The 25,463-nt window shown below is 40.8% G+C and overlaps 1 protein-coding gene across 3 annotated transcripts in view; it reads left to right on the forward strand.

Annotated features, from left to right (window-relative positions):
- The window catches only part of MAP7 (microtubule associated protein 7), a 170,903-nt gene that overhangs the window by 87,558 nt on the left and 57,882 nt on the right, over positions 1-25,463 (forward strand). For all 3 annotated transcript variants that reach the window (XM_065931284.1, XM_065931286.1, XM_065931285.1), the window contains exon 2: positions 22,784-22,885. In XM_065931284.1, the coding sequence (XP_065787356.1) occupies positions 22,784-22,885 (102 nt within the window). The remainder of the gene's footprint in view (positions 1-22,783; positions 22,886-25,463) is intronic.

Raw genomic sequence — 25,463 nt, forward strand, 5'->3', positions numbered from 1 at the left:
CGTACACATGGAGGATTTAAAAATCAGCCTAGATGACAAAGATGAAACATGATGTCATTTGTATTTATGCCTATCTCCCTGTATGGTGGAGTTATTATACCATCATGTCATCAGTAGGCCTTCCCAGGTGGCGCTAGTGGTAAAGAACTCATCTGCCAATGCAGGAGACTTAAGAGCCGAGGGTTCAATCCCTGGGTTGGAAGATGCCCTGAGGGAGGGCATGGCAACCCACTCTAATATTCTTGTGTTGCCAAGACTGATTGATGTATTATTATACAGCATGGATGTTGATGCAGCAAAAATTGTTTATGACTGGTTACTTGGTGCAAAGACTTAGATACTCATTTAATGTAATCACATTAATTTGATCATTCAGAAGGCCAACATCCATATTTGATTTCAGTGTGATTTAATGAGTAAGATGCTCTAAAATCAGTCTGTTGAGCTGAAAAAGGTAAATGCTTCCTTTTTGAAAACAACTCCCACTGAGATAGTTGTCAGCCATCCTTATCTTTCTTTTTCCTACTTTGAGTTCAGTTCAGTTGCTCAGTCGTGTCTGACTCTTTGTGACCCCATGGACTGCAGCACGCCAGGCCTTCCTGTCCATTACCAACTCCCAGAGTTTACCCAAACTCATGTCCATTGAGTCAGTGATGCCACCCAACCATCTCATCCTCTGTCGTCCCCTTCTCCTCCTGCCTTCAATCTTTCCCAGCATCGGGGTCTTTTCAAATGAGTCAGTTCTTTGCATCAGGTGGCCAAAGTATTAGAGTTTCAGCTTCAACATCAGTCCTTCCAATGAACACCCAGGACTGATCCCCTTTAGGATGGACTGGTTGGATCTCCTTGCAGTCCAAGGGACTCTCAAGAGTCTTCTCCAACACCACAGTTCCAAAGCATCAGTTCTTTGGCACTCAGCTTTCTAGTAAATGCTTGTCCATGGTGTTTTCAGATGATGAAAAATGTTGCTGTTTAGACATATGAAACATGAAATTTTTATCAGGCATCAGTAGTTGCCATAATTTTGCTACTGAACATTATTTTACAAAGTCAAGTTCAGCCTGCCTTCTAGAAACATCTTGCCTAAGGAAAACTGAATAGCATATTCAGAGGTACTGAACTGAGCAACTTATGAGTGACTATTTCTCAGACATTTAAACTGAAATGGCTATTTCTCAGACATTTAAACTGAAATGGCTAATGACACTTATGAAGTGAACTTGCTTTCTCAACTAGTTCTAAAGTATGATCACCTATGACCTTTGCCATAGGCATATTTGCTAGACTTCTGTGGTGTTTAAAAAAAAAAAAAAGATAGCAATTCCCTGTGATATATTTGTTAGATTTCAGACGTTCATTTGTGCATTGGCTGTTTGAAAGCTGGAACACATTCATATTATAAAAATATTACATGTGCAACTGGTGACCCTCAAAAGCCTATTTAACCTATTTGGTAGCAATATTATCATAGAACCTCTATTTTAAAAAACTCAATTATTCCACAGTTTCTAGGCATCTATACTAATAGTACAATGGTGGTGCTGGTAGCTTAGTCACTAAGTCATGTCCGATTCTCGTGACCCCATGGACTGTAGCCCACCAGGCTTCTCTCTCGATGGGATTTTCCAGGCAAGAACACTTGAACAGATGGCCGTGTCCTTCTCCAGGGGATCTTTCCTCACCAAGGGATTGAGCCTGCATCTTCTGCTTGGCAGGTGGATTCTTTACCACTCAGCTACCAGGGAAGCCCTGATAGTACAGTGATCTACCCTTAAATTGCTCATATTCTGTATTGAAACCTGAGTTTCCCTCTCTCCCCGTCCCTTCTTTCTGCCCTGCCTTCACCCAACCGTAATTGCTCTCCTACCTTAATCTACATGAAGACCAAACAACACCCCAGCTTCTCCCAACCTCACTATTTACAGAAAGCACACACCCTTTTGAAAATTGTCTAAGGATTTTCACTGCTTTAAAACGAATGAGGTAGAATAGCAACCGTGTTTGAAGAAGTCTTGGGCTTGTGCTTCATTTGTAAATTACAAAGAAACCATTTGCTCTGTTGCTCCAAGATTATTCCTGACTCATCCAGGCAGAGTGGTAGGTTTGAGGGGCAGTCCCATACTTTACCAAGGCTTCACTGAGATACATTCACACCTCACTAAAGACCTCGGATAGTTTTTTAAACATGTTCCTTTCTGACAATGATTCTACTGGAATTTTGAAAACAGAGCAGGTTCTTAGTTAAAGAACAGGGTGGAGAGACAGTCAAGGCCAGTGACTGGTGACCAGTAACAAGGCCAGTGTTCCTAGAATTCAGGGATAGCAGTCTGGCTTACAGCAGCTCTGTTCCTCCCCCTCTCCTCTGAGTATCTGTTGAATTTTTTCCTTTTTTCCTGGAGGAGCTGTCTATACAGATTTACCCTCCCAATCTTCCTCACCCCTCTCCTGACTTCTCTAACTACTGTAGCTCCCAACTCCCAAATAGAGATTGTCAAGTAAGAAATGGCCTCACAAAATGCATTCCAAAAGCACTTCGAAGAAAGGAGTCAGTTTATCAGCTTAGTTTTGGCTTCGCTCTTTGTGACCCTGAAAAACCTTAAAGCTTAGGCAGATTTAGGACTTGTAATTGGATTCTCTTGTTTGGAATGGGTGTAGCATACTTCAAATGAATATACGTATTAGAAGATAAGCATGTACGTTGCAGCCTATAAACCAAATAGCTGTTAGTGCTCTGTACTGTAAAGAGCCCTTCCACCTGGCCTGATACCGTTTGCCAGGTTGGGACACCTGCCACACATCACCTTTGTCCTTCCGTGAGTTGGCCAGCTTCTGCCAAACTGTTTCCTTGTTTTTGAGATTGAGAGCCTTTCCTTTAGTTTTTGTTCTCATGTGTTACTATGTTTAGATATGCAGCAGGTTCCAAAATTTGAGATCCTCTATTTGGGAATATTTTGAGTGTGGCAAATTAAAGAAATTGATCAAATAAAATGCCATGTCTAGTAGAAAGATAATAAAGAGAGCAGAACACCATGTTTTAAATTTCACTTTTCCTTTCCTGCCGAAGACTGGAAGGAAACTTTGTGATTTAAATCCCTCTTCTTGGTCTGGTGCTGAACTTCTGGTCATTTACTGTGTGAGCATAGCAAGGTCTGGGCTCCATCACACTTCTTTGCACTCCAGGGTAGTTGGAGAAGGAAATGGCAACCCACTCCAGTATCCTTGCCTGGAAAATCCCATGGACAGAGGAGCCTGGCAGGCTGCAGTCCTTGGGGTCGCAAAGAGCCAGGCACAACTGAGCGACTGACACTCCAGGGTAATTATTTCAGAGTTGTTATTGATCAGTTGCTCAGTCATGTCTGACTCTTTGTGAACCCATGAACTGCAGCACACCAGGCTTCCCTGTCCCTCACCGTCTCTTGGAGTTTGCTGAAACTCATATCTATGGAGTCAGTGATGCCATCCAACCATCTCATCCTCTGTCACCCCCTTCTCCTCTTACCCTCAGTCTTTCCCAGCATCAGTATCTTTTCCAATGAGTCGGCTCTTCGTATCAGGTGGCCAAATTATTGGAGCTTCAGCGTTAGTCCTTCCAACAGATATTCAGGGTTGATTTCCTTTAGGATTGATTGGTTTGATCTCATGCTGTCCAAGGGACTCTAAAGAATCTTCTCTAGCATAACAATTCGAAAACATCAATTCCATGGCACTCAGTCTTCCTTATGATCCACCTCTCACATTCCTACATGACTACTGGAAAAACCATAGCTTTGATTATATGGACCTTTGTCAGCAAAGTAATGTCTCTGCTTTTTAATACGCTGTCTAGGTTTGTCATAGTTTTTCCTCCAAGGAGCAAGTTCTTTTAATTTCATGGCTGAAGTCACCATTCGCAGTGATTTTTGAGCCCAAGAAAATAAAATCTGTGACTATTTTCCATTTTTTTCCCTGTCTATTTGCCATGAAGTGACAGGACCGGATGCTATGATCTTAGTTTTTTGAATGTTGAGTTTATGCCAGCTTTTTCACTCTCCTTTCACCCTCATCAACAGGCTCTTTCATTCATCTTCACTTTCTGCCATTAGAGTGGTATCATCTGCATATCTGAGGTTGTTGATATTTCTCCCAGAAATCTTGCTTCCAGCTTGCACTTTATCCACCCTAGCATTTTATATGATGTCCTCTGCATATAAGTTAAATAAGCAGGGTGACAATATACAGCCTTGACACACTCCTTTCACAAATTTGAACCTCTCCATGTCCCGTTTAACTGTCGCTTCCTGACCTGCATACAGGTTTCTCAGGAGACAGTTAAGGTGGTCTGGTATTTCCATCTCTTTACGACTTTTTCACAGTTTGTGGTGATCCACACAGTCAAAGGCTCTAACATAGTCAATGAAGCAGTATCTGTTTTAATGGAATTCCCTTGCTTTTTCTATGATCTAGGGGATGCTGGAAATTTGATTTCTGGTACCTCTGCTTTTTCTAAATCCAGCTTGTATATCTGGAAGTCCTCGGGTCACATACAATTAAAGCCTTGAAGGATTTTGAGCGTAATCTTGCTAGCATGTCAAATAAGCACAATCGTACAGTAGTTTGAACATACTTTGGCATTGCCCTTCTTTGAGATTGGAATGAAAACTGACCTTTTCAAGTCCTGAGTTTTCCAAATTTGGTGGCATATTGAGGAGTGCAGAACTTTAAAACAGCATCATCTTTTAGGATTTGAAATAGCTCTGCTGGAATTCCATCACCTCCCCTAACTTTGCTCATAGTACTGGTTCCTAAGGCCCGCTTGACATCACACTCCAGGACATCTGGCTCTAGGAGAGTGACCACACGATCATAGTTATCTGGGTCATTAAGACTTTTTTCGTACAGTTCTTCTGTGCATTCTTGCCACCTCTTCTTTTTTTTTTTTTTTTTTAATTTTTTTTTATTAGTTGGAGGCTAATTACTTCACAACATTTCAGTGGGTTTTGTCATACATTGACATGAATCAGCCATAGAGTTACACATATTCCCCATCCCGATCCCCCCTCCCCCCTCCCTCTCCACCCGACTCCTCTGGGTCCTCCCAGTGCACCAGGCCTGAGCACTCGTCTCATGCATCCCACCTGGGCTGGTGATCTGTTTCACCATAGATAATATACATGCTGTTCTTTCGAAACATCCCACCCTCACCTTCTCCCACAGAGTTCAGAAGTCTGTTCTGTACTTCTGTGTCTCTTTTTCTGTTTTGCATATAGGGTTATCGTTACCATCTTTCTAAATTCCATATATATGTGTTAGTATGCTATAATGTTCTTTATCTTTCTGGCTTACTTCACTCTGCATAATGGGCTCCAGTTTCATCCATCTCATTAGAACTGATTCAAATGAATTCTTTTTAACGGCTGAGTAATATTCCATGGTGTATATGTACCACAGCTTCCTTATCCATTCATCTGCTGATGGGCATCTACGTTGCTTCCATGTCCTAGCTATTATAAACAGTGCTGCGATGAAAATTGGGGTGCACGTGTCTCTTTCAGATCTGGTTTCCTCAGTGTGTGTGCCCAGAAGTTGTATTGCTGGATCGTATTTGCCACCTCTTCTTAATCTCGTCTGCTTCTGTTAGGTCCTTGCTATTTCTCTCCTTCATTGTGCTCATCTTTGCATGAAATGTTCCCGTGGTATCTCTTAAAGAGATCTCTGGTATTTCTTGAAGAGATCTCTCGACTTTCCCATTCTATTGTTTTCATCTATTTCTTTGCATCGTTCACTTAAGAAGACTTTCTTATCTCTCCTTGCTATTCTTTGGAACTCTGCATTCAAATGGATATATGTTTCCTTTTCTCCTTTGCCTTTCTCAGCTTTTTGTAAAGCCTCCTCAGACAACCACTTTGTCTTTTTGCATTTCTTTTTCTATGGAATGGTTTGGGTCACCGCCTCCTATACAGTGTTACGAACCTCCATCCATAGTTATTCAGGTACTCTGTCTACCAGATCTAATTCTTTGAATCTATTTGTCACCTCCACTGGATAATCATAAAGGATTTGATTTAGTTCATACCTGAATGATCTAGTGTTTTTCCCTACTTTTTTCAATCTAAGTCTGAATTTTGCAATAAGGATCTCATGATCCGAGCCACAGTCGCATTTCGGTATTGACCGTCTGGTGATGTCCATCTCTGGCGATGTGTCGAGTTATCTCTTGTGTTGTTAGAAGAGAGTGTTTGCTATCACCAGTGTGTTCTCCTGGCAAAACTCTGTTAGCCTTTGCCCTGCTTCATTTTGTACTCCAAGGCCAAACTTGCCTGTTACTCCAGGTATCTCCTAACTTCTATCTGTTGCATTCCAATCCCCTATGATAAAAAGGACATCTCTTTTTGGTGTTAGTTCTAGAATTATTTAATAGAGTCGAATGTATTTTCAGACCACAAATGATACACCCTGATAGTCACTAGCAGAGTAGGTCCTAGTACAGCATCTCTGCAGAGCTGCTGAGGTGGGAGTCGGCACTGCGTCATCGCAGGTGTCATCAGCCTTCCTCCCCAGCTTGTCACCACTGGCTGACAGAGGAAGGAGCAGCTTCCGCCTTCCACGCTTCTCAGCGCTTTCTGATTTAACAGCCTGTGATTCTGGCTTCGAAGTGGGCACGAAGGTGGCCAGGAAGTGTTCTTCTACCTTTTGCTGCTCTGTTCCATTTCCTGTGCAGAGAAGGTGCCAGAGAAGCAATTCAATTTCCACTCAACCCACAACATCTCACATCAGAGTTGGCAGAAGCCACAGCTTGAACCAATGCAGGTTTGGCTTGGAAAACCGAGAGGGAACGTGGTACCTGGATCCACTGGAGCAACCTGGTTTGTCCGCTTCTGATTCAGACCTAGCACTGTGGCTCCTAGCGGATTCCCTTCCTGCCTTTGCTGGCTTTCCCCTTTCTCCCAGGAAAGTCAAGTTGTCTTGGAGTTTTCTCGGTAGTCCTCCTCCTCGGCAGCTGGTTGCCTTCTCAATAGAATCCAGACTGGCGAGAACAGAGAGGCCTAAATTGCAAAAGATGAGTTTACCAACGCCAGAGGCAAGAAATCAGGTGCTGGTGTTGAATATAAATTATACTCAAGCAGGAAGATTCAGATAACTTGAAGTTAGCAAGCAAGACAGGGAATTACTGTTATTTAATTACTTCAGTCATGTGTTGCAAATGATGAAATGCAGTGCAGTTAAAGAAGGAACTTGAAAAGTAGGCTGAGGTTAAAAAATTCAACAGAAAAGTAAGTATCGTGATGTTTTGAATAAATTAAATGTAAATACAAATATGCATATAGACCTTTTTTTCCAGAGAGAAAAGAGGGGAAAGGAAGGGGCTTCTATTTACAACTTTTATGTACAATTTGACTTTGCTAACCATAGAAGAGACATTTCTTTTTAACATAAAAAGAATAAATGGGTGATTCAGGTGGTGGGATTATGGACCTTTCAAATTTGTACCCCCATAGTCTTTATATTGTATAGAAAAGCTAGTAAATGCTATTTTTTTTTAAAATATACTAATTCAATTGAAACTTTTTATTTCCTTTCATAGGCAAGTGTATGATTAATATCTGCTCTGATAGCTTCTCTCTCAACAGTTCTATAAATGTAACTTAGTCCCCGAGCCAACCTTTGAGTGCTTCCATGCAGTGTAAGCAGTCATACAGAGGGCCTTAGGATACTATCAGTAGCTGGTGAGAAAAAGTAGAATTGTGGCTAGGAGTTACCAAGAGCTATTCCAGATGACCAAGTTTGTTCTGGGGGAAACCTTCACATTCTTTTCAGAGTTACTGGCTTCTAAGTTGGAATTCCTGTGATTTCTATCACAAATGATGTTATTAAAACCACCTGATCTGGGGACTTCCCTGGTAGTCCAGTGGCTAAAACTCTGTGCTCCCAATGCAGCGGGTTTGATCCATGGTCAGGGAACTAGATCCCACATGCCACAACTAAAGATCCGGCATGCTGGAACTAAGACCCAAGACAGCCAAATAAATAAATAAGTTAAAAAAAAAACTGATCTGGCATCTTTGCTCATTTTTTTTTCCTATTGCTATTTTTCAAATCTAAATGCAAATCTGCTTTAATATGCTAAACCGGCCCCTGTTTTGCTTTCTGACTTCTGGAAGAAATTGGAGTAAGTCACGATGCATCAGATGAAGGCGATGCTGAAACACGAAGCATGTACAGACTCCCCAGTGTCAAGCCTGCTCATGAACACCTTGATTGAAAAGCCCTTCTCTAAGACATCGTGCATGAGATATTTTTATCATCTAACCACCACCTAGCTCTCTGTGCCCTTTTTTCCCCCCTTTCTGGTTCCTCACTGTCCTTTGGAGCCTTTTATATCCCCACCTAAATGAAATCCTCTGCCTTTTCTGAATCTCACCCACCTTCTAAGCCAGCTTGGAGCACCCCCTCCAGCCCTCAGTGATGTCTGACTGAGCTCCAAGGAGGTGATAGTTGAGAAGTAGAGGAAGTGGAAGCCAGCAGCTTGGGCTGGGACCCAATTTTGGAAGCTATTTGGAAGCTAAGCTCTTGGCCTTCATTCTGTAGTGAAAACTCTATCAGGTGGCGGCAGTTGTTATTCAGTTGCTAAGTCACGTCCAGCTCTGCCGCCCCGTGAACTGCAGCACATCAGGTTTCCCTGTCCTCCACTATCTCCCAGACCTTGCTCAGATTCATGTCCATGGAGTCCGTGATGCCATCCAACCATCTCATCCTCTGCCACCCCTTTCTACTTTAGCCTTCAGTCTTTCCCAGCATCAAGGTCTTTTCCAGTGAATCAACTCTTCACATCAGGTGGCCAAAGTATTGGAGCTTCAGCATCAGTCCTTCCAATGAACATTCAGAGTTGATTTCTTTTAGGATTGACTCGTTTGGTCACTTGCAGTCCAAGGGACTCTCAAGAGTCTTCTCCAGCATGGTGATTTAAAAGCATCAGTTCTTCGGCACTCAGCCTTCTTTATGGTCCACCTCTCACATCCCTGTATGACTACTGGAAAAACCATAGCTTTGACTGTATAGACATTTGTTGGAGAAGTAATGCCTCTGCTTTTTAATACACTGTCTAGGTTTGTCATAGCTTTTCTTTCAAGGTGCAATGTATTTTACCTTCAGGCTAAGGATAGCTTTTCATTGTGAATACAAGATCTAGAAAATAAAGTGACTTAAACAAATTAGGTTTTTGTTTTGTTTTCTTGCTGACAGCAAACATGCTAATGCTTGTTCAGCAGCTTAAAAATGGCAGGGTCAGGTTTCTGTTATTCCCATCACCTCTTTGTCATCGTTGCCTTCTGGTTGTAAGGTGAATGGATGCTCTACTTTGAACATCACATCGAGATTCAAGGCAGAAAGAAAAAGACGGGAGAGGAGCAGACCCACCAGGTCTGCTCCTCATCTAGGAGCTTTCACAACCCCCACCAGCAATTTCAGTTTTCTGCTTTTCAGCCAGAGCTGTGCTTTGTGGCCAATCAGGGACCTATTAGAAAGAAGCATCAGAAAATGTGTCTTTCTTGGATAACCAGCACAGATCTGTACAGAGCCTTCCCTGTGCAAGCTGGCACTGTGAATTTCCACACAAGAAATAGTGTATCAAGCATTTCCCCCAGTTTATTAAACGATAAAGCATAGTTTTTGCCTTGCCTCTCATGAGAATATCAGTATTTAAAACTTTTGAAAATAAACATTCTAAAAGTCATATAAGATACAATGAAGTCAAATGCTCCATAATGTGGGGAGGCCTTGAAGTGTAGCAAAAGTCAGAGGAAGAAATGTGTTGAAGGTAGGATAACTAGAAGAGATTTTAGGAGAAAGAGACTTGAGCTGGACTATGAAAAGTGACCTGGATTCCGTATGATACCATGATGGCGGATACATGATGCTATACATTTTTCAAAACCCAGAACACCAAGCATGAACGTTAATGTGAACTATAGACTTCAGGTGGTGATGAGGTGTCAGTGTAGGTTCATCATTGAAACAAATGTCCCACTCGGTGAAGGAGGTTGATGGTGGGAGAAAGTGTGTCTGTGTAGAGGCAGAGGGTACGTGGGAGTTCCCTAAACTTTCTGCACAATTTTTAGGTAAACCTAAAACTCTCAAAAATAAAGACTGTTTTAAAAAAATAGTAAGATGGATTAAATAGTTGGGAGAGATGGTGAGACTGGTGGTCCAAGGAGAGAAGAAAAACTGTTCATAACAAGGTCACAAATGTAGAAATGACTACAGCATTAGACAGCATGGTGAGACTAGGTTGACCAGTCATTTTATGAAGTTTGCTCAGCGTTCAGTTGTTCTTTCGATGAATTTGTAGGGGAGAAAGTGGTCTCCCTGTCCTATTCCTCTGCCATCTTGGCTCCTCCCCCTGGCCAGTCATTTTAAAACAAGCTTTAAATTAAATGTTCAGTAGTTACCTGAAATGAATTGGAATAACTTTTAACCTTTCACTATTTACCATTCATTCCTATCGAGTTTGCCAATGTTAACATAAAAAAGTTTAAAGTTAAGTATTTTACTATCTTCTGCAGAGGAGGAATGATTAATGATTAATATTCTGCAACCATGTGTATATGGGAAGAACAGATTACTCATTCAGCTAATACAGGTTTAAAATTACTTTCACATTTCTTTGCAAAACTGATATTTAAAACTAAATCTACTGCTTATTTGGGACTCTTTCTAAGAATTATACACTTACTACCTTGATAATTTTACTTTATATTTAAGTACAAAATCTCTTCTGTTTTGTGGCCAAAAATAAGCATTTTTTAAAACTCTGGCATTAGCCATTTTAGTTTTCTTTCAAGTCGTAATCCTATTAAAAGTAAAAACAGCTTCTTTCAGTTGGTGACTTTAATTAAGGGGAGTCAAATAAAGTCGAGTTCTAATTATTTTTCTTTCATAAATTATTTTAACAGTTGCTTTTAATTACACACCGAATTTAATTGAATTGGATCTAATTTGATCAGCTCCCTATCCAGCTGTTGAAATTTAGACAATTAATTGCAATCTGTAATTTACCATTTCTCAGTGATACTGGAAAACAGTATGGGTAGGGTTTTCATCCTTTTTCTATATTTTGCCCTGTACTTTGCTTAATCATAAACATTATTCATATTACAGGGCAGAGATCATTTGTGAAACGGCTTGCACTGTGACTAGTAAATATCGCCAGGAAAATACGTCACCCACAGGGATGAAAAAGCTTATCTTTTAATCTGGTTATATTAATACAGGTGAAAAATACAGCATTTTCTCTGTTGATTATAGTGTTGCCTCCATCTGGCTGGAGGAAGGCTTTTGTTTATCTTTTGTTGACTTTTAAATAAAAGCCTCTTGGGTGGAATTTAAAGTGTGTAGTGAGTGTTTACTTCTGTTGGCTAAATGTATCAGGAGGACTTTGTAACACAAATCAAGAAGCTGCTGTTGGTGATAAACAAAACAGCTTGAGAAATAATTCTCAGTCATTTCCACAAAATACATGGAACATGTGCTTTTCTGAAATGCTTTTCATTTCAGCTAAGATGGATTTTTTTTTTTTTTGGCTTTTTAACAAACAGATTATCAAAACATATTTATTAAGTTGCTTTGGAAAAAAGACTGGAGTTCACAAAACTCTCAAAGATGAAATGCCTGTTGCACGGAGTGTCTGATGTTTCCAGCCGGAGACTGTACTGTTCTCAGGCTTTCTCCCAGGCAGTATAGGTGGTATATACTGTTGTATTGGAGATTGATCCTCTGTTCCCCAGATATTCACTATTAAGTGATGGTGGTGGTTAAGTCGTTAAATCGTGCCCAACTCTCGAGTCCCCATGGACTGTAGCCTACCAGGCTCCTCTGTCCATGGGATTCTCCAGGCAAGAGGACTGGAGTGGGTTGCTATTTAAGTGAAAGTCGCTCAGTTGTGTCTGGCTCTTTGTGACACCATGGCCTGAATTCTCCAGGCCAGAATACTCTAGTGGGTAGCCTTTCCCTTCTCCAGGGGATCTTCCCAACCCAGGGATCAAACCCAGGTCTCCTGCATTGCAGGTGGATGCTTTACCAGCTAAGCCACAAGGGAAGCCCTCACTCTAAATGGTACTGAGCAAACCTTTCTATTATGTGACTGCCAAAACAGTCATTTGATTTTGAGTCTTGCCTAACACATTGTCAGCACCATCCTAGAATTACGTTAGTTTTTGATTTCTGACACGGAGTGATGTAACTGTGATCTGACTGTTCTTTTGGTCACCTTTTTTCTACCATATCTGCTGGAGAAGGGATAGGCTACCCACTCCACTGTTCTTGGGCTTCCCTCGTGGCTCAACTGGTAAAGAATCTGCCTGCAATGTGGGAGACCTGAGTTCAGTCCCTGGGTTGGGAAGATCTCCTGGAGAAGGGAAAGGCTACCCACTCCAGTGTTCTGGCCTGGAGAAGTCTCAAAGAGTCAGACAGAATAAGCGACTTTCACTTTTTCACCGTCTTAGCCGCCTTCAAAAAGTGAGCAAATGTATACTTTTTACTTGTCATTAATACTTTTTCTCTTCTTGGGCTCTTGCCACAGTTTGTTTGGGGTACACTATCTACAATTTCTTGCTCTCTTGTTTCCTTCTTCAGGCGTTTTATTCAGTGTCAATTCTGTGCCAGATGGCAGGCTAAATACTAAAGGTACGGAGCTGATAAAGATGAAGGCACCATCCTTGCCCTCAAGTTCCTTGGGTTTGGTAGAAATTATCATAGTTCTGGAAGCACCTGGCCAAGTGTCAAAGACTAAATTAGCCTGTCGCTCCCCTTACTTGGAGAGCATCTATGGTTCTTCAAGGTCAGAATATGATGTCTGTGTGTGTGTGTGTGTGTGTTCAGTTGCTTAGTCATTTCTGACTCTTTGCAACACCATAGACTGTAGCCCGCCAGGCTCCTCTGTCCATGGGATTTCCCAGGCAAGAATACTGGAGTGGGTTGCCATTGCCTCCTCCAGGGGATCTTCCTGGCCCAGGGGTCGAACCTGCATCTCCTGCTTGGCAGGTGGATTCTTTACCACTGAGCCACCTGAGAATTTAAGTGTGATGTCTATGATTAGACATCAACTCTTTGGAGTAAACAAGTAGCTTACTCCTTATCCCTTAAAAATATCTTGGTAACTTGGTAGAATTATCTGTTGCAATTATTTAAACAATATTTATATCTTTCCTATTGTGTACTTTGGCAAACAAAATGGATTTTTATAGAAAAGATTATGTTGGTATTTTATCTTGTTGTAGACAACACTTCAGTGCAACTGAAGTTTCTTTCTGGAAGTTGATTGATTACAAACTGTTAATAAACACCAACATGTGTCTGTTCCATTCTTCATGCCTTATTGTCAGTTTTGTAGATGAGTGATGTTTTCGGTGGATTCTGTTCCCATACATCACATAACTTCACACAGTGTTTGGTTTATATTGATACTTGTAAAATCAGTGTCTCTACGTTGGATTTGTATTGTCTCAATATTGGACAGATTTCTTTGTTTTTTGAATGAATATCATTTTCCATAACTGTCATAACTTCATTTCTTCATAATGAAAAATAAATTATTAGAAAGGGATTTTCAATCACTATTCATTGTTGCTGGATGAGCTCCCTCTAAATTTTAAAACCTCCACAGGGCCTTACAAGCCTCTAATGTAGTCTAGCGGGGTTGCTGAGTCATTAGTTTTTGTTCTATTTGGAATGTGTGAAATGCAAAAAAAAGTAAGTCTTAATTGAGTCATTTCTGCAAATATGAATAAGGAGGATGCAGTGTATGTCCCAGATACACATTATCGTCAAATGTTCTCATTTAATTGCATTTGTTTTTGCAACAAGAAGTGAGCAAGAGTGCTGGATAAATGGTTCATTGTTCTTATTGTTGCGTCAATTTAAACATGACCAGATGTCGCAGCATGCCACAAAGTGGGTCTGTTCTGGTGCAGAAGGGTAAATCAGACTGCACTGTTTCTCAGCATCTCTGGTTACGTATGTCGCCACGGTGCAGAACCTGTAAGTTTGCATAGTGAAGTGACTGCTTCCTAGGTTTGCCGATGAAAGAGTAAGGATACTCATCACCATGTACCCACATCACCTGCCTGTGCATCACCTTCAAAAACACCCCACCTGTCTCCCAGCCAGGCCCTGTTCCTCCGTTCTCTGCTTCCTCTTCCTGCTCACTGCTCTTGCCTCCTGGGGCTTGTGGCTGGGTCTCCATTTCCTGCAGGGTCTGAAGCCGGGGAGACCTGAAGCACTCACGCAGGGTCCCTGTGCAGTCTGCCCCTCTGTCCGGGCTCCCACGAGGACAGCCACACTGACCCTGCTCGTCCTCGGCTCCCTGATGCTTCAGCTACAGACAGAAGTTTCAAAACACGCTCACTCATGTCACTTTCCTCCCTTGATAGTTAAATAGTCATCTCTTGGTACAGGTTAAGGGAAAGTGGGAACATCTGCATAATTATTAAATTGTGCAGAAAGTGGAGTTCTTAAGATGTGGTTTTAGTTGGATTTCCTTTTTATTAAGATGATAACCTTTTTGAATACATTTCCAGCGGGCTTGTGGGGCCTTGCCTTTCATTTACCCAGAATCTGCTGAAGCTAGATTAGCTCACAGCTGGAAGTGCCATCTGGCACTCTTGTGACTTCCCGTTGCCTTCATCACAAATTCCAAGCTCTTGGAACCTGAGGGGGCGCTGACCCCGGGCTGTTGGTCTTATTTTCACCTGCCGGCCTTCCTACACCCCCGATCTGATGGGATGGTCCCTTGGTGCACTCTTGTGTGCCTTGGTATTTTTGCACATGCCCTGCCCCCGCCAGGAGGATTCTCGGCATCCCCCTCACGTATCCATTTTCTCTCCATTCATCAAAATCTTTATTCAGTGACTTCCCATCTCTACTACCCTTTGTAGTAAGGCTTCCCACCTCTGATTCCCTCTAACACTGTATCATTTGATTACTAGTCCTCTGTAGTGTATCGATTCTTGAAACCTCATTTGGTCTGTTGTTGTAAATCCCTATATTTGCATATTGTCTCCACCAATGAGGATCTTGCAGGTAGATGCTATGTCCTCAGTTCAGTTCAGAAGCTCAGTCATGTCTGACTTTCTAACCCCATGGACTGCAGCACACCAGGCTTCCCTGTCTATCACCAACTTCCGGAGCTTGCTCAAACTCATGTTCATTCAGTCGGTGATGCCATCCAACTATCTCATCCTCTGTTTTCCCCTGCTTCTCCAGCCTTCAATCTTTCCCAGCATCAGGGTCTTTTCTAATGAGTCAGCTTTTCATATCAGGTGGCCAAACTATTGGAGCTTCAGCTTCAGCCTCAGTCTTTCCAATGAATATTCAGCTTGCAGTCCAAGGGACTCAAGAGTCTTCTCCAACACCACAGTTCAAAAGCATCAATTCTTCAGTGCTCAGCTTTCTTTATGGTCCAACTCTCACATCCGTACGTGACTACTGGAAAAACCATAGCTTTGACTAGATGGACCTTTGTTGGAAAAGTAATGCCTCTGTTTTTTAATATGTTGTCTAGGTTGGTCATAACTTTTCTCCCAAGGAACAAGCATCTTTTAATTTCATAGCTAGAGTCACTATCTGCAGTGATTTTGGAGCCCAAAAAAATAAAATCTGTCACTGTTTCCATTGTTTCCCCATCTATTTGCCTTGAAGTAATGGGACCGGATGCCATGATCTTTGTTTTTTGAATATTGAGTTTTAAGCCAGCTTTTTCACTCTCCTTTTTCACTTTCATCAAGAGGCTCTTTAGTTCTTCACTTTCTGCCATAAGGGTGGTATCATCTGCATAGCTGAGGTTATTGATATTTCTCCCGCAATCTTGATTCCAGCTGGTGCTTCATCCAACCCAGCATTTCGTATGATGCACTCTGCATATAAGTTAAATAAGCAGGGTGACAGTATACAGCCTTGATGTTACATTGATGTACTCCTTTTTCAACTTGGAACCAGTCTGATGTTCCATGTCTAGTACTAACTGTTGCTTCTTGACCTGCATACAAATTTCTCAGGAGGCAGATAAGGTGGTCTGGTATTCCCATCTCTCAGAATTTTCCAAAGTTTATTGTGATCCACACAGTCAAAGGCTTTGGTGTAGTCAGTAAAGCAGAAGTAGATGTTTTTCTGGAACTCTCTTGCTTTTTCAGTGATGTAGTGGATGTTGGCAGTTTGATCTCTGGTTCCTCTGCCTTTTCTAAATCCAGCTTGAATATCTGGAAGTTCTCGGTTACTTGTTGAAGCCTGACTTGGAGAATTTTGAGCATTACTTTGCTAGCGTGTGAGATGAGTACAATGGTGCAGTAGTTTGAACATTCTTTGGGATTGCCTCTCTTAGGGATTGGAATGAAAACTGACCTTTTCCAATCTTGTGGCCACTGCCGAGTTTTCTAAATATGCTGGCGTATTGAGTGCAGCACTTTAACAGCATCATCTTTTAGGATTTGAAATAACTCAGCTGGAATTCCGTCACCTCCCCTAACTTTGTTCATAGTGATGCTTCCTAAGGCCCAGTTGACTTCACATTCCAGGTTGTGTGGCTGTAAGTTAGAGATCACACTGTCGTGGTTATCTGAATCATTAAGATCTTTTTTGTATAGTTCTTCTGTGTATTCTTGCCACCTCTTCTTAATATCTTCTGCTTTTGTTAGGCCCATATTGTTTCTGTCCTTTATTGAACCCATCTTTGCATGAAATATTCCCTTGGTATCTCTAATTTTCTTGAAGTGATCTCTAGTCTTTCCCATTCTATTGTTTTCTTCTATTTGTTTGCATTGATCACCGAGGAAGGCTTTCTTATCTCTCCTTACTATTCTTAGGAACTCTGCATTCTGATGGGTATATCTTTCCTTTTCTCCCTTGCCTTTCACTTCTCTTTTTTCCTCAGCTATTTGGAAGACCTCCTCAGACAACCATTTTGCCTTTTTGCGTTTCTTTTTCTTGGGGATGGTCTTGATTACCACGTCACGTACAATGTCATGATGCTAGGTCCTACAGTCTTTGTATTCTTAGCGCATGGCACAGTGGCCAGCCCATAGAAGTGTCTGTAAATTTTTACTGAAAACGTTATGTAACATTTCTGAGCCTGGGAATACTGTGGTTCTGTTGACAGTAAGAAGGAGACCAGGTTGGCTCATTTTGTGAGATCGGTTAGTTCAACTTTTGACATAGTTTCAAGTGATAGCAGAGATACATAAGCGTATATTCCCTAGGGGTGGAAGACTGTTTATAAATGCAAAGCATATTTATAAATCCAGAATGGAAAATGACTGAGGTCAAGATTGTGCTTTAGGCCATAATGGGGGAGAATATTTCTGCAAGGAGAGGAATTACTGGGGGAAATCAAAGCTCCCTAGAATTAGAGGTCTGGAAAAGGAAAAAGTTGTAGAAAAGATGTATTGTTCACTTAAGATTTCCCCAATACTGAGCACAAGGTGTTCCACGGAGTAGGGTATCAACTGAATAAATGTGAAGAAAACTGAAATAAAGTAGAAAATTAAACCTAGGTCTCTCTAGTGCTGACTCCCATGAGCTTTGATCATTCCTACACAACTTCACAAACAATTAGGAGGAATTTAAACTGAAAAGCTCTCTCCATGTGGAATAATCAGAAAAGTCATTAGAAGTTATGAGATTGCATTATGACTTTCTTATTCTAATGCAAGTTTTATAAATAATGTTAGATAAAACATTTAATAGCAATGACTTAAGTGTTACAATATTCCTGGCAGCTCTTTTAGAATAAATTTTAACTGTCAAGTAAATAAGCAAAAGGATTTCATACAGTAGAACATTAGGTGAAACACTCTGAATTACCTGAGAATCTCCCAAGAGTTCTCTTTAATCTTTAGATATTGTGATTTTAAACCAGTAACGTTCTTTAGTTGTCATAGTTGTATTCTGCAGTCTGATTTTCATATAAGCTATTTGTGATTCAGTTTCCGTGATTCGCTGTGAAGGACTCAGCTTAACATATAGTCATACTTGTGCCTAAGATTTATCATAGGAGAAAGACATAAAGCAAAATCAGACCTTTCCGAGAACACATTGGCGAGTCTGGAATGTTAACTTTTCTTTCTGCCCAGGTAGATTGATTCTATGAGACATATGAAGTTGCAATGTTCAGCCATTTTTTACTACCAAAAAAAAAAAAAAAATTGTGTGCAATTCGACCTCTGGTTCTGTCTTCTGGTTTACTCCCCAAAGGTATGTGTATAACCTGGGGACTTGATTCCACAAAGTCCAACCCATACTGAGCAGGGCTAAAGTTTTGCTCTTTCCCCGCCCATATGCCATACTTGATTTAAAACAGTGACAGAAATACATTATTTTTGTGGGGGTTAAGACCACCTGTGATTGAGTTTAAGCTCAACATGGTCCCTAAAGTTGTAGTCATAAATGTCTTAAAAGAGTAAACATTTTGACTCAATTAAGCATTTGTTGGACCAGTTATCTTCATCACATGAGAGAAGGCACTTCAACCAGCCCCTACAGCGAAACTTAGACAGAAAGCAGAACCCCATGACCTTCATGGAAAGACCTTGCAAGGAGTGTATTAATAGTGAGTCATAGAGGAGGTCGATTGTAAACACACATTTGTGGCACTTCCTGAAGCTGCAGAATTTTTTACTAAATGAAAGCTCTGAAGGTCTACTGCCTGCATCTTCTATTGCAGAGTGATTTAGAGACAGAGTCCCAGACCACAAGGGTGCTTCTCTCCATCCTTCCTCTTCTCTTTAACACTTTTACATGTGATGCTAATGGAATAAAGCTTTCAAGCTAGCAGGGAGATCAATAAAAATTTTATAAGGCCGGCAATGTCTTGTTGAGCGTCATAGTATATGGCTCAGTTTTCTTTTCTGAAAAATGAAAGAGATTCAAATAAATAATACTGGAAATGTCATCTGGGTCATTTTAAAACTGAGATTTTAATGGTAATTTTTAAAAGTGTGTATGTGATCCTACCTGCTAGTTACCTAGGATTTCCAGATTTTTAAGTGTTGGAAATCTTAAAATGGATAAATTCCTATTTTCATTCTGTTCTCAAACAGCGAAATTCCCTGCCATTTGTTTGGGGGGGGGGGGGGGAACAAAACACCAGCCTTCTCAGAAGCTACTATTTTCCTGCTATTGTGAGTTTTTTTCTTTTTTGAAGATTTAGCCTTACTTTTGGCAACTTGAAAGGTATTACATCTCAGAAAACTGTCATCTCTCTAAGCTCCAGAAAGACTGATGATTAAGTCAGGAAACATAAGTCCTACCTTCCTGTCGCCCCCAGGAGGTGTGATTGTAGCTGGGCTGCAAACCTCTGAAGCCAGCAGCAGAACCAGGCTCTGCTCCCTAGGTCTTCTGTCACCAACTTGACATAAATTTGCTTTCCCTGTTAGCGTTAAGCAAGCAAATCCCAGAGGAACTAGAAACCTGCTTTCCCACATTGATGTGTAGGACTAGGGGGAGAGCCAAAAACACCTGCCACCTTTTATTGAGCCTTGCAATGGACCCAGCAGTCTCATTTAATTTTCACAACCCTGAAAGTGTTTTCCCACACTGCAGATGGAGAAATTATGACTGAGAGGTTGAGTGACGTGCTGTGGGCTCACAGCTCGTAACTGGCAGAGCCTGGTCAGCTGACTCCAAAGTGCACGCCGCCTCCACTACGACCTCAACACACAGCTCTCCACCTGGGAGCGTGGGAGGCCCGGGACCTTGAGGAAGAGCATAAATGCTGAGAGAAGAGGGCTGAATGTTTGCTAAACACCTCCTGTGGGCCATGCTCTGTAATAGATTCTTAACCGTAGATCTTTTCAACTAATCCTCCCAATGACCCTCTGAGTTAGGCCATTTCACCCTCATATTACCTACTCAGAGAAGTCAAGAAACTCTGACAGTCACTCAGCTAGTAAGTAGCAGGGCTCACAGAGGCTTCTCGGGTGGCTCAGATGATAAAGAATCTGCCTGCAATGCAGGAGACGCAAGAGACACCAGTTCCATCCCTGAGCCAGGAAGATCTCCTGGAGAAGGGAATGGCTACCCACTCCAGTATTCTGACCTGGAGAAGTCCATGGACAGAGGAGCCTGGCGGGCTACAGCCCGTGGGGTCACAAAGAGTCAGACAGAACTGAGCGACTCAGCACACACACACATAATCTGGGCTTAAACAGACTGACTTTCAAATTTACCTTTATTTTACTAAATTTAGCTTATCGGTTTTATAGGAACATAACACATTTTAAGATCAATTTGAAATTTGTTTCGTTATGAATAGGACTCAGAAGGACTTTGTGATAGAAATGAATTCCTGAGACCCAGTTGATAAGAGAGTGGGCAGATAGACTCAACTTAACTGGGTCTAATAGAAATCAGATATATTGATAGATAAATTGGAATTCAGGTAACCAGACTTCCAGACTTTCAGTTTAATTGAAATTTATATGTTACATTTGAATTTCAAGACAAAACAAATTACAACCAAAAAGGGGGGGAGAGGGATTACCCAGGAATTATTTGGAAAAGTCACTTGCACTGAATATGTCTTCTTTTGAATCTCCTCCATGGTCTACTGTAACATAATATTTAGCTATGATTGATATCTGTTGTCCAGGCCTGGAGACATTGCAGATAATCAACAGAGATTAAATTATGTCAAATATGCTAAGGTAAGAAAGAAATGAATGCGTATGAAATCCAGTCTAAACAAATAGTCCTAATTATCTTTCAGTTAAATAAAAATGATAAATAGAAGATTGCTTAAACAGCTTACTAGTTAAGGCTTTATTTGCTATGTGCTAGAGGTGGCTGTATAATAAAAAGAAAATAATCGCAATATTCCCAATCTGTGTGCACTCCTTTCTGTTCATCTTCTTTATGAGCAGTTTTGAGAATACCTTACAAAAGATGGGAGAAAGTTGTTCTATCCATATTGAGCACCAGAGTTCCAATTAAGTCGATTTTTGATCTTTAGGGGCTGCTTCTAAAATTGTGAGGCTGTAGGCCAATACAAACTAGTGTGGCCTTTACCTGCCACATAGTGATAACTGGCAACTTGTTTTTGGCATGTGGGATGAGAGTGTTATAGCAACCAGTGTTTATATTTGAACCTGTTATTTAAAGCCAACAAATTGTTTGAAACTGGGCACTTAAACAGTGTTAAAAATACGGCATAGGATGCTTTCTGCTGTTCAGTCTGTGGTTTCCTCTGCTAGCTAATACCATATGTAATTGAGAGGCATCCATAAAAATTTGGTGTATTCTTTGTTCAGAGCTTAAAGGGAAAGGTTTAGCAAATTTAATAACTTGTTAAAGTACGTCTGGGATACCATTTTTAAATTTAGTCTTCCTGAAGTGTAACTGTCGCACTCTTTCAGGTTCAAAGACCCTGAACAACTGAATCTCATTTTCTAGTTATTCCCCATTTCCCTCAGCCTAGTGGAGGAGATAATAAATGTGCAATGTGTCAGGGGATAAGGACCACAAACATGGCAGAGTAAGGAGGAGAGATGAGTGATGCAGGTGCTATTTTAGATAGATCAAGAGGACTCTAGTATCACATTTGAGCAGAGACTCAGTGGAAGTGAAGGACAGACCTGTGTTAACATCTCGGGGAAGAACATTTCAGGTACATGCAAAGGCTCTGAGATGGACGCAGTCAGTATGCAAGATCTGAGCAGAGTAATTAAGAGGTCAAGTGGTACAAGGTAAAGGCCAGACCACATAGTACCCTCTAGGCCATGGGCAGCCCTTGAATTTTTCTCTGAGTGGGACGGTGGCTGTTAGAGGAGTGACATGACTTATGATTTAATGGGATCACCCTGGCTGCTGAGATGAGCAGAGACTGAAAATCAGTGGTAGGATCTGGTAGACTGGTTAAGAGGACATTCCAGTCACACAGGGAAGAGAGGATCAGAAAGGTGGTGATAGAGGTGATGATTTTTTAAGGTAGAGCTGAAATAACTTACTACTGAATCAAATTTGGGGAGAGATTGGAGGAGAGAAGGCAAAGCTGATTCCAAGGCTCCAGGCCTAATCTGCTGGAAGAATGGAATTGCTTGAATGGAAGGGGAAGACTGTGGGTGAAACAGATTTTCAGGCAGAGGGTAGGAGGCAGGGAAAATCGAGAGTTTGGTTTTGACACCACTTATGAGAAGCAGCAAAATACTTTAAATATCTTTTGAAAAATATATTATTAAAGTAAAATGTGTAAAGAACAATTTACCTGGAGGACTTTATACTTTATATAACCAGGGAGTTGCCTGATATTTCTGCCCTTTGGTCACTTCCTAGAATACATTTCCCTTAGTCTCTTGAATGATCTTTGTTACTGAACATTTGTTAGAGGCTTTTCCAAAATCCTAGTAAATTATATCCCTCATTCCCTTTTGGTGACCAGCTTGGTTATGTTCTTGGAATTTTTTGGTTCCGAATGCATGGCCTTTGTAAGAACAAAGATCAGAAGCTCTAGATCGCAGTCTTATTTCTTCATGGTTGCTTTGTGTATAAACTGGAACAGCCAGGATGAACGACTTCATGGACCCTGAACACACCGCTGCTGTAGCGTTGGTCACTTGAGCTGAGGCTATTGATTCTTGGGTGTGTTCTTACCACTGAACGTTATGCTCATTGAGGGTAGGATTTATCAGCTGCTTAATCTTTGTATTTCCTGAGTCTAGCCTAGTTCTTGATACAAAGGTTGACAGCAAATTTTGAATATGTGAATGTTTCTGAATAAATTTTGAGAAACCTAATATGTCTTTTCTCTCTTATCTCATCTGTGTAGCGCCTGATGGCAACAAAGTACCGGATAAGAAAACCACTGCCTCCCACCGGCCCTCCACTACTACTTCAGGACAAAATAACAACCACTCAGGAAATAAACCAGGTACTCTGCATTGCCTTTGCTGTGGAAAAAGGAGGGTAATCCCAAAGGTCTTATGCCTGCTAGAATTTAGGAGAGCTTGGTTTCAGTCCTGCCACCAAAACACACATTTAGACGGATTTCTATAAGTCAGAAAACCTCTCACACCTTGATTTTCTTTCTTTAAAATGGAGATTCAAAGCTAAGCCCTACTCACCTCTCAGAATCATTTTCACAGGCAAGCTGGTATCTGTGAATGCACTGTTTACTGTCAAGCAGTGTACGAGAGGTAATAATTTTTCCATTCTGCCTGAAATGATAGAAATGACACAGTTTTTTTGTACCTGTATGCCCAGCATTCGTGCATATCTCTTTTGTGACTTTTTCAAAACCCACTTAAGGAAATCATTACACACAGCAATGCTGGTATAGAATTACGTTTTTGTTCCCTGTTGCCTGCAATGATTGCACACCTACACAGTAATTTTATTTAATAGTCTGTGATTCATGGTCTGTTCCATTCAGCGATACAAAGAAGCAAACACTCTGTAAACAAACTACAAACAATGGAGTAAACAGTGCACTAGCTTCCGGGTATCCAGCGACCCTGAGATGGTCTTTGGGAGAGACTGACTTACAGTATGATGAAGGAAAAGGCAAAGCAAACCCCTCGTGAGGTTCTTAGAAGCCTACTTCATGCTGCATCCAAGGCCAGAGTCGCTTAAGAACAGTGAATCAGTGGGACTAAAGATGGAAGTAGCTCTACCTAGCCCCATAGAAAACATTCCCTGTCCCGCCTAGTTTTGTGGGGTCTTTTTTCCTATGTGGAGGAGGTCTTGAACAGAGCAGCCAAGTCTGCCTTGCCATTCAGGTGATGTATAACAGGTACAGTTGCAATATTGCATTTGCTGCCATTAGTAGCAAATGAAGTGGAGTTTCAGTGGAGTTTTAATAAACAGGCTGAGATTTTCCCCATTTAGTCAGTTTGCATTTTCATTCATTTATCCATCCATAAATCTATCCAAAGCCCAGCCAACATGTAATGTTTCTTAAGTAATTGCCCAGTATGGGGGGACTCAGAGATACCGTGTGAGCAAAGCAACAGGGCCGCTCTCCTCACAGAGCTTATTCAATGAACTTTCTTTCCCTGTAATCCAGTGGGCATCCTTGTAGAAGTAGAAGCTGTTTAGCGTGAAAACCCCCTTTGTTTTATCGTGAGAATTGAACATAGCTAAATGGTTTATACTGATTTTCCCTTATTCTCTCTTATCTGGTAATAGCACTGTGTAGGTACTAGGAATATATTGTTGAAAGACATAATCCTACTCTCTAGCTGACAAGTGTAGCAGAAAAAGTCAGTATGTGACTAGATCATTCTAACATAGTATTTCCATTGTGAGAAGAGAAATATGCAGAGTGCATAGAAATATAGAGGCCAAAAGAAAATTCTTTTCTATCCCAATTGACTGTCTATTCATAGAACTATTTGATTTATATTGCTAAAGTCAAGTTCAGTGAGGAGACATTTCATTTCAGATTGTGTCTTTTAAGTATTCTTGTGTCTGCTTTCTTGTATATACACATAGGCACAGATATATCAAAGACTCTTATTTTTAAAACCACCATGTTATTTTCCTGAGTATCTCTGAAGATGATATCAGAGGTTCCATGTTGGAGTTATAGGCTTGAGTAAAACCTTTTGATTTTATGGGATATGAGTCATGGGAATGTCTGTCTAAAGCATTTTTTTAAAAAATTTTCTTACTTCAGGAACTTGAAAAGAAGTACATGCTCTTTGGGGGATATTTTGAGTATTTTCCTAACCAAATGCAAGTATCCTGACAGTAGTTATTCAGATAGAAGTCAAGGTATAAAGTCAAAGTTCTTATAAAAAGCCTTGTCACAGTGAGCTTGTTTTTCTTGATCTTTGAGGGTCACTCTTTAGTTCCTGTTTTTTCAGGATTGTACGTTCTCACATGTAACCACAGGCTATTTTCAGCATGCCCTTTCACTCTCAAAAGTACTTTGGTTTAGGTGTTCTGTCTACTTTTTAGTTATCACAGGTAGGAGGTTGGATGCAGAGTGTAGCTGCAAGTGTGTCTCCACTGAAATCCTATTTCTCTTAAAATTTTCCTTCTAAGAATTAAGTAACTTAATTCTATTCTAAGAGTGTTAGATCTATTGGGAAACAGTGTGAAATGTTCATGATGTCACACTATTTTCTATACCTTCACTTTGTTCCAGAAAAAAGTGGTATGAGGATAGAAATGAGACGGAGAAAAAAAATTTCAGAAAATTTGCTATTTACTTGCAGTTATTCAATTGTATATTTTTTTCCTGAAATCCTACCTTTAAAGGTCATTTTTTTTAATCATTTTTTAATTATTAAACCTTAGAATTGTAATCACTAGTATTTACTAATACCTTTTTAAAAGTCTGTTGTCAAATACAAGTTTGGTATAAGTTTGGCCTCATAGTGAATGTTAACTCCATTAATGTTTAGAGTGTGTAGGCTCCAAACGTTAGCCAGGGTTGCTGGCTCATTTCTTCTTTCATTCATTTAATAAATATTTATTGAATGCCCTCCTTTCTGCCAGGTATC

This window comes from Muntiacus reevesi, chromosome 3 (assembly GCF_963930625.1).
Source record: "Muntiacus reevesi chromosome 3, mMunRee1.1, whole genome shotgun sequence".
Taxonomy (NCBI): domain Eukaryota; kingdom Metazoa; phylum Chordata; class Mammalia; order Artiodactyla; family Cervidae; genus Muntiacus; species Muntiacus reevesi.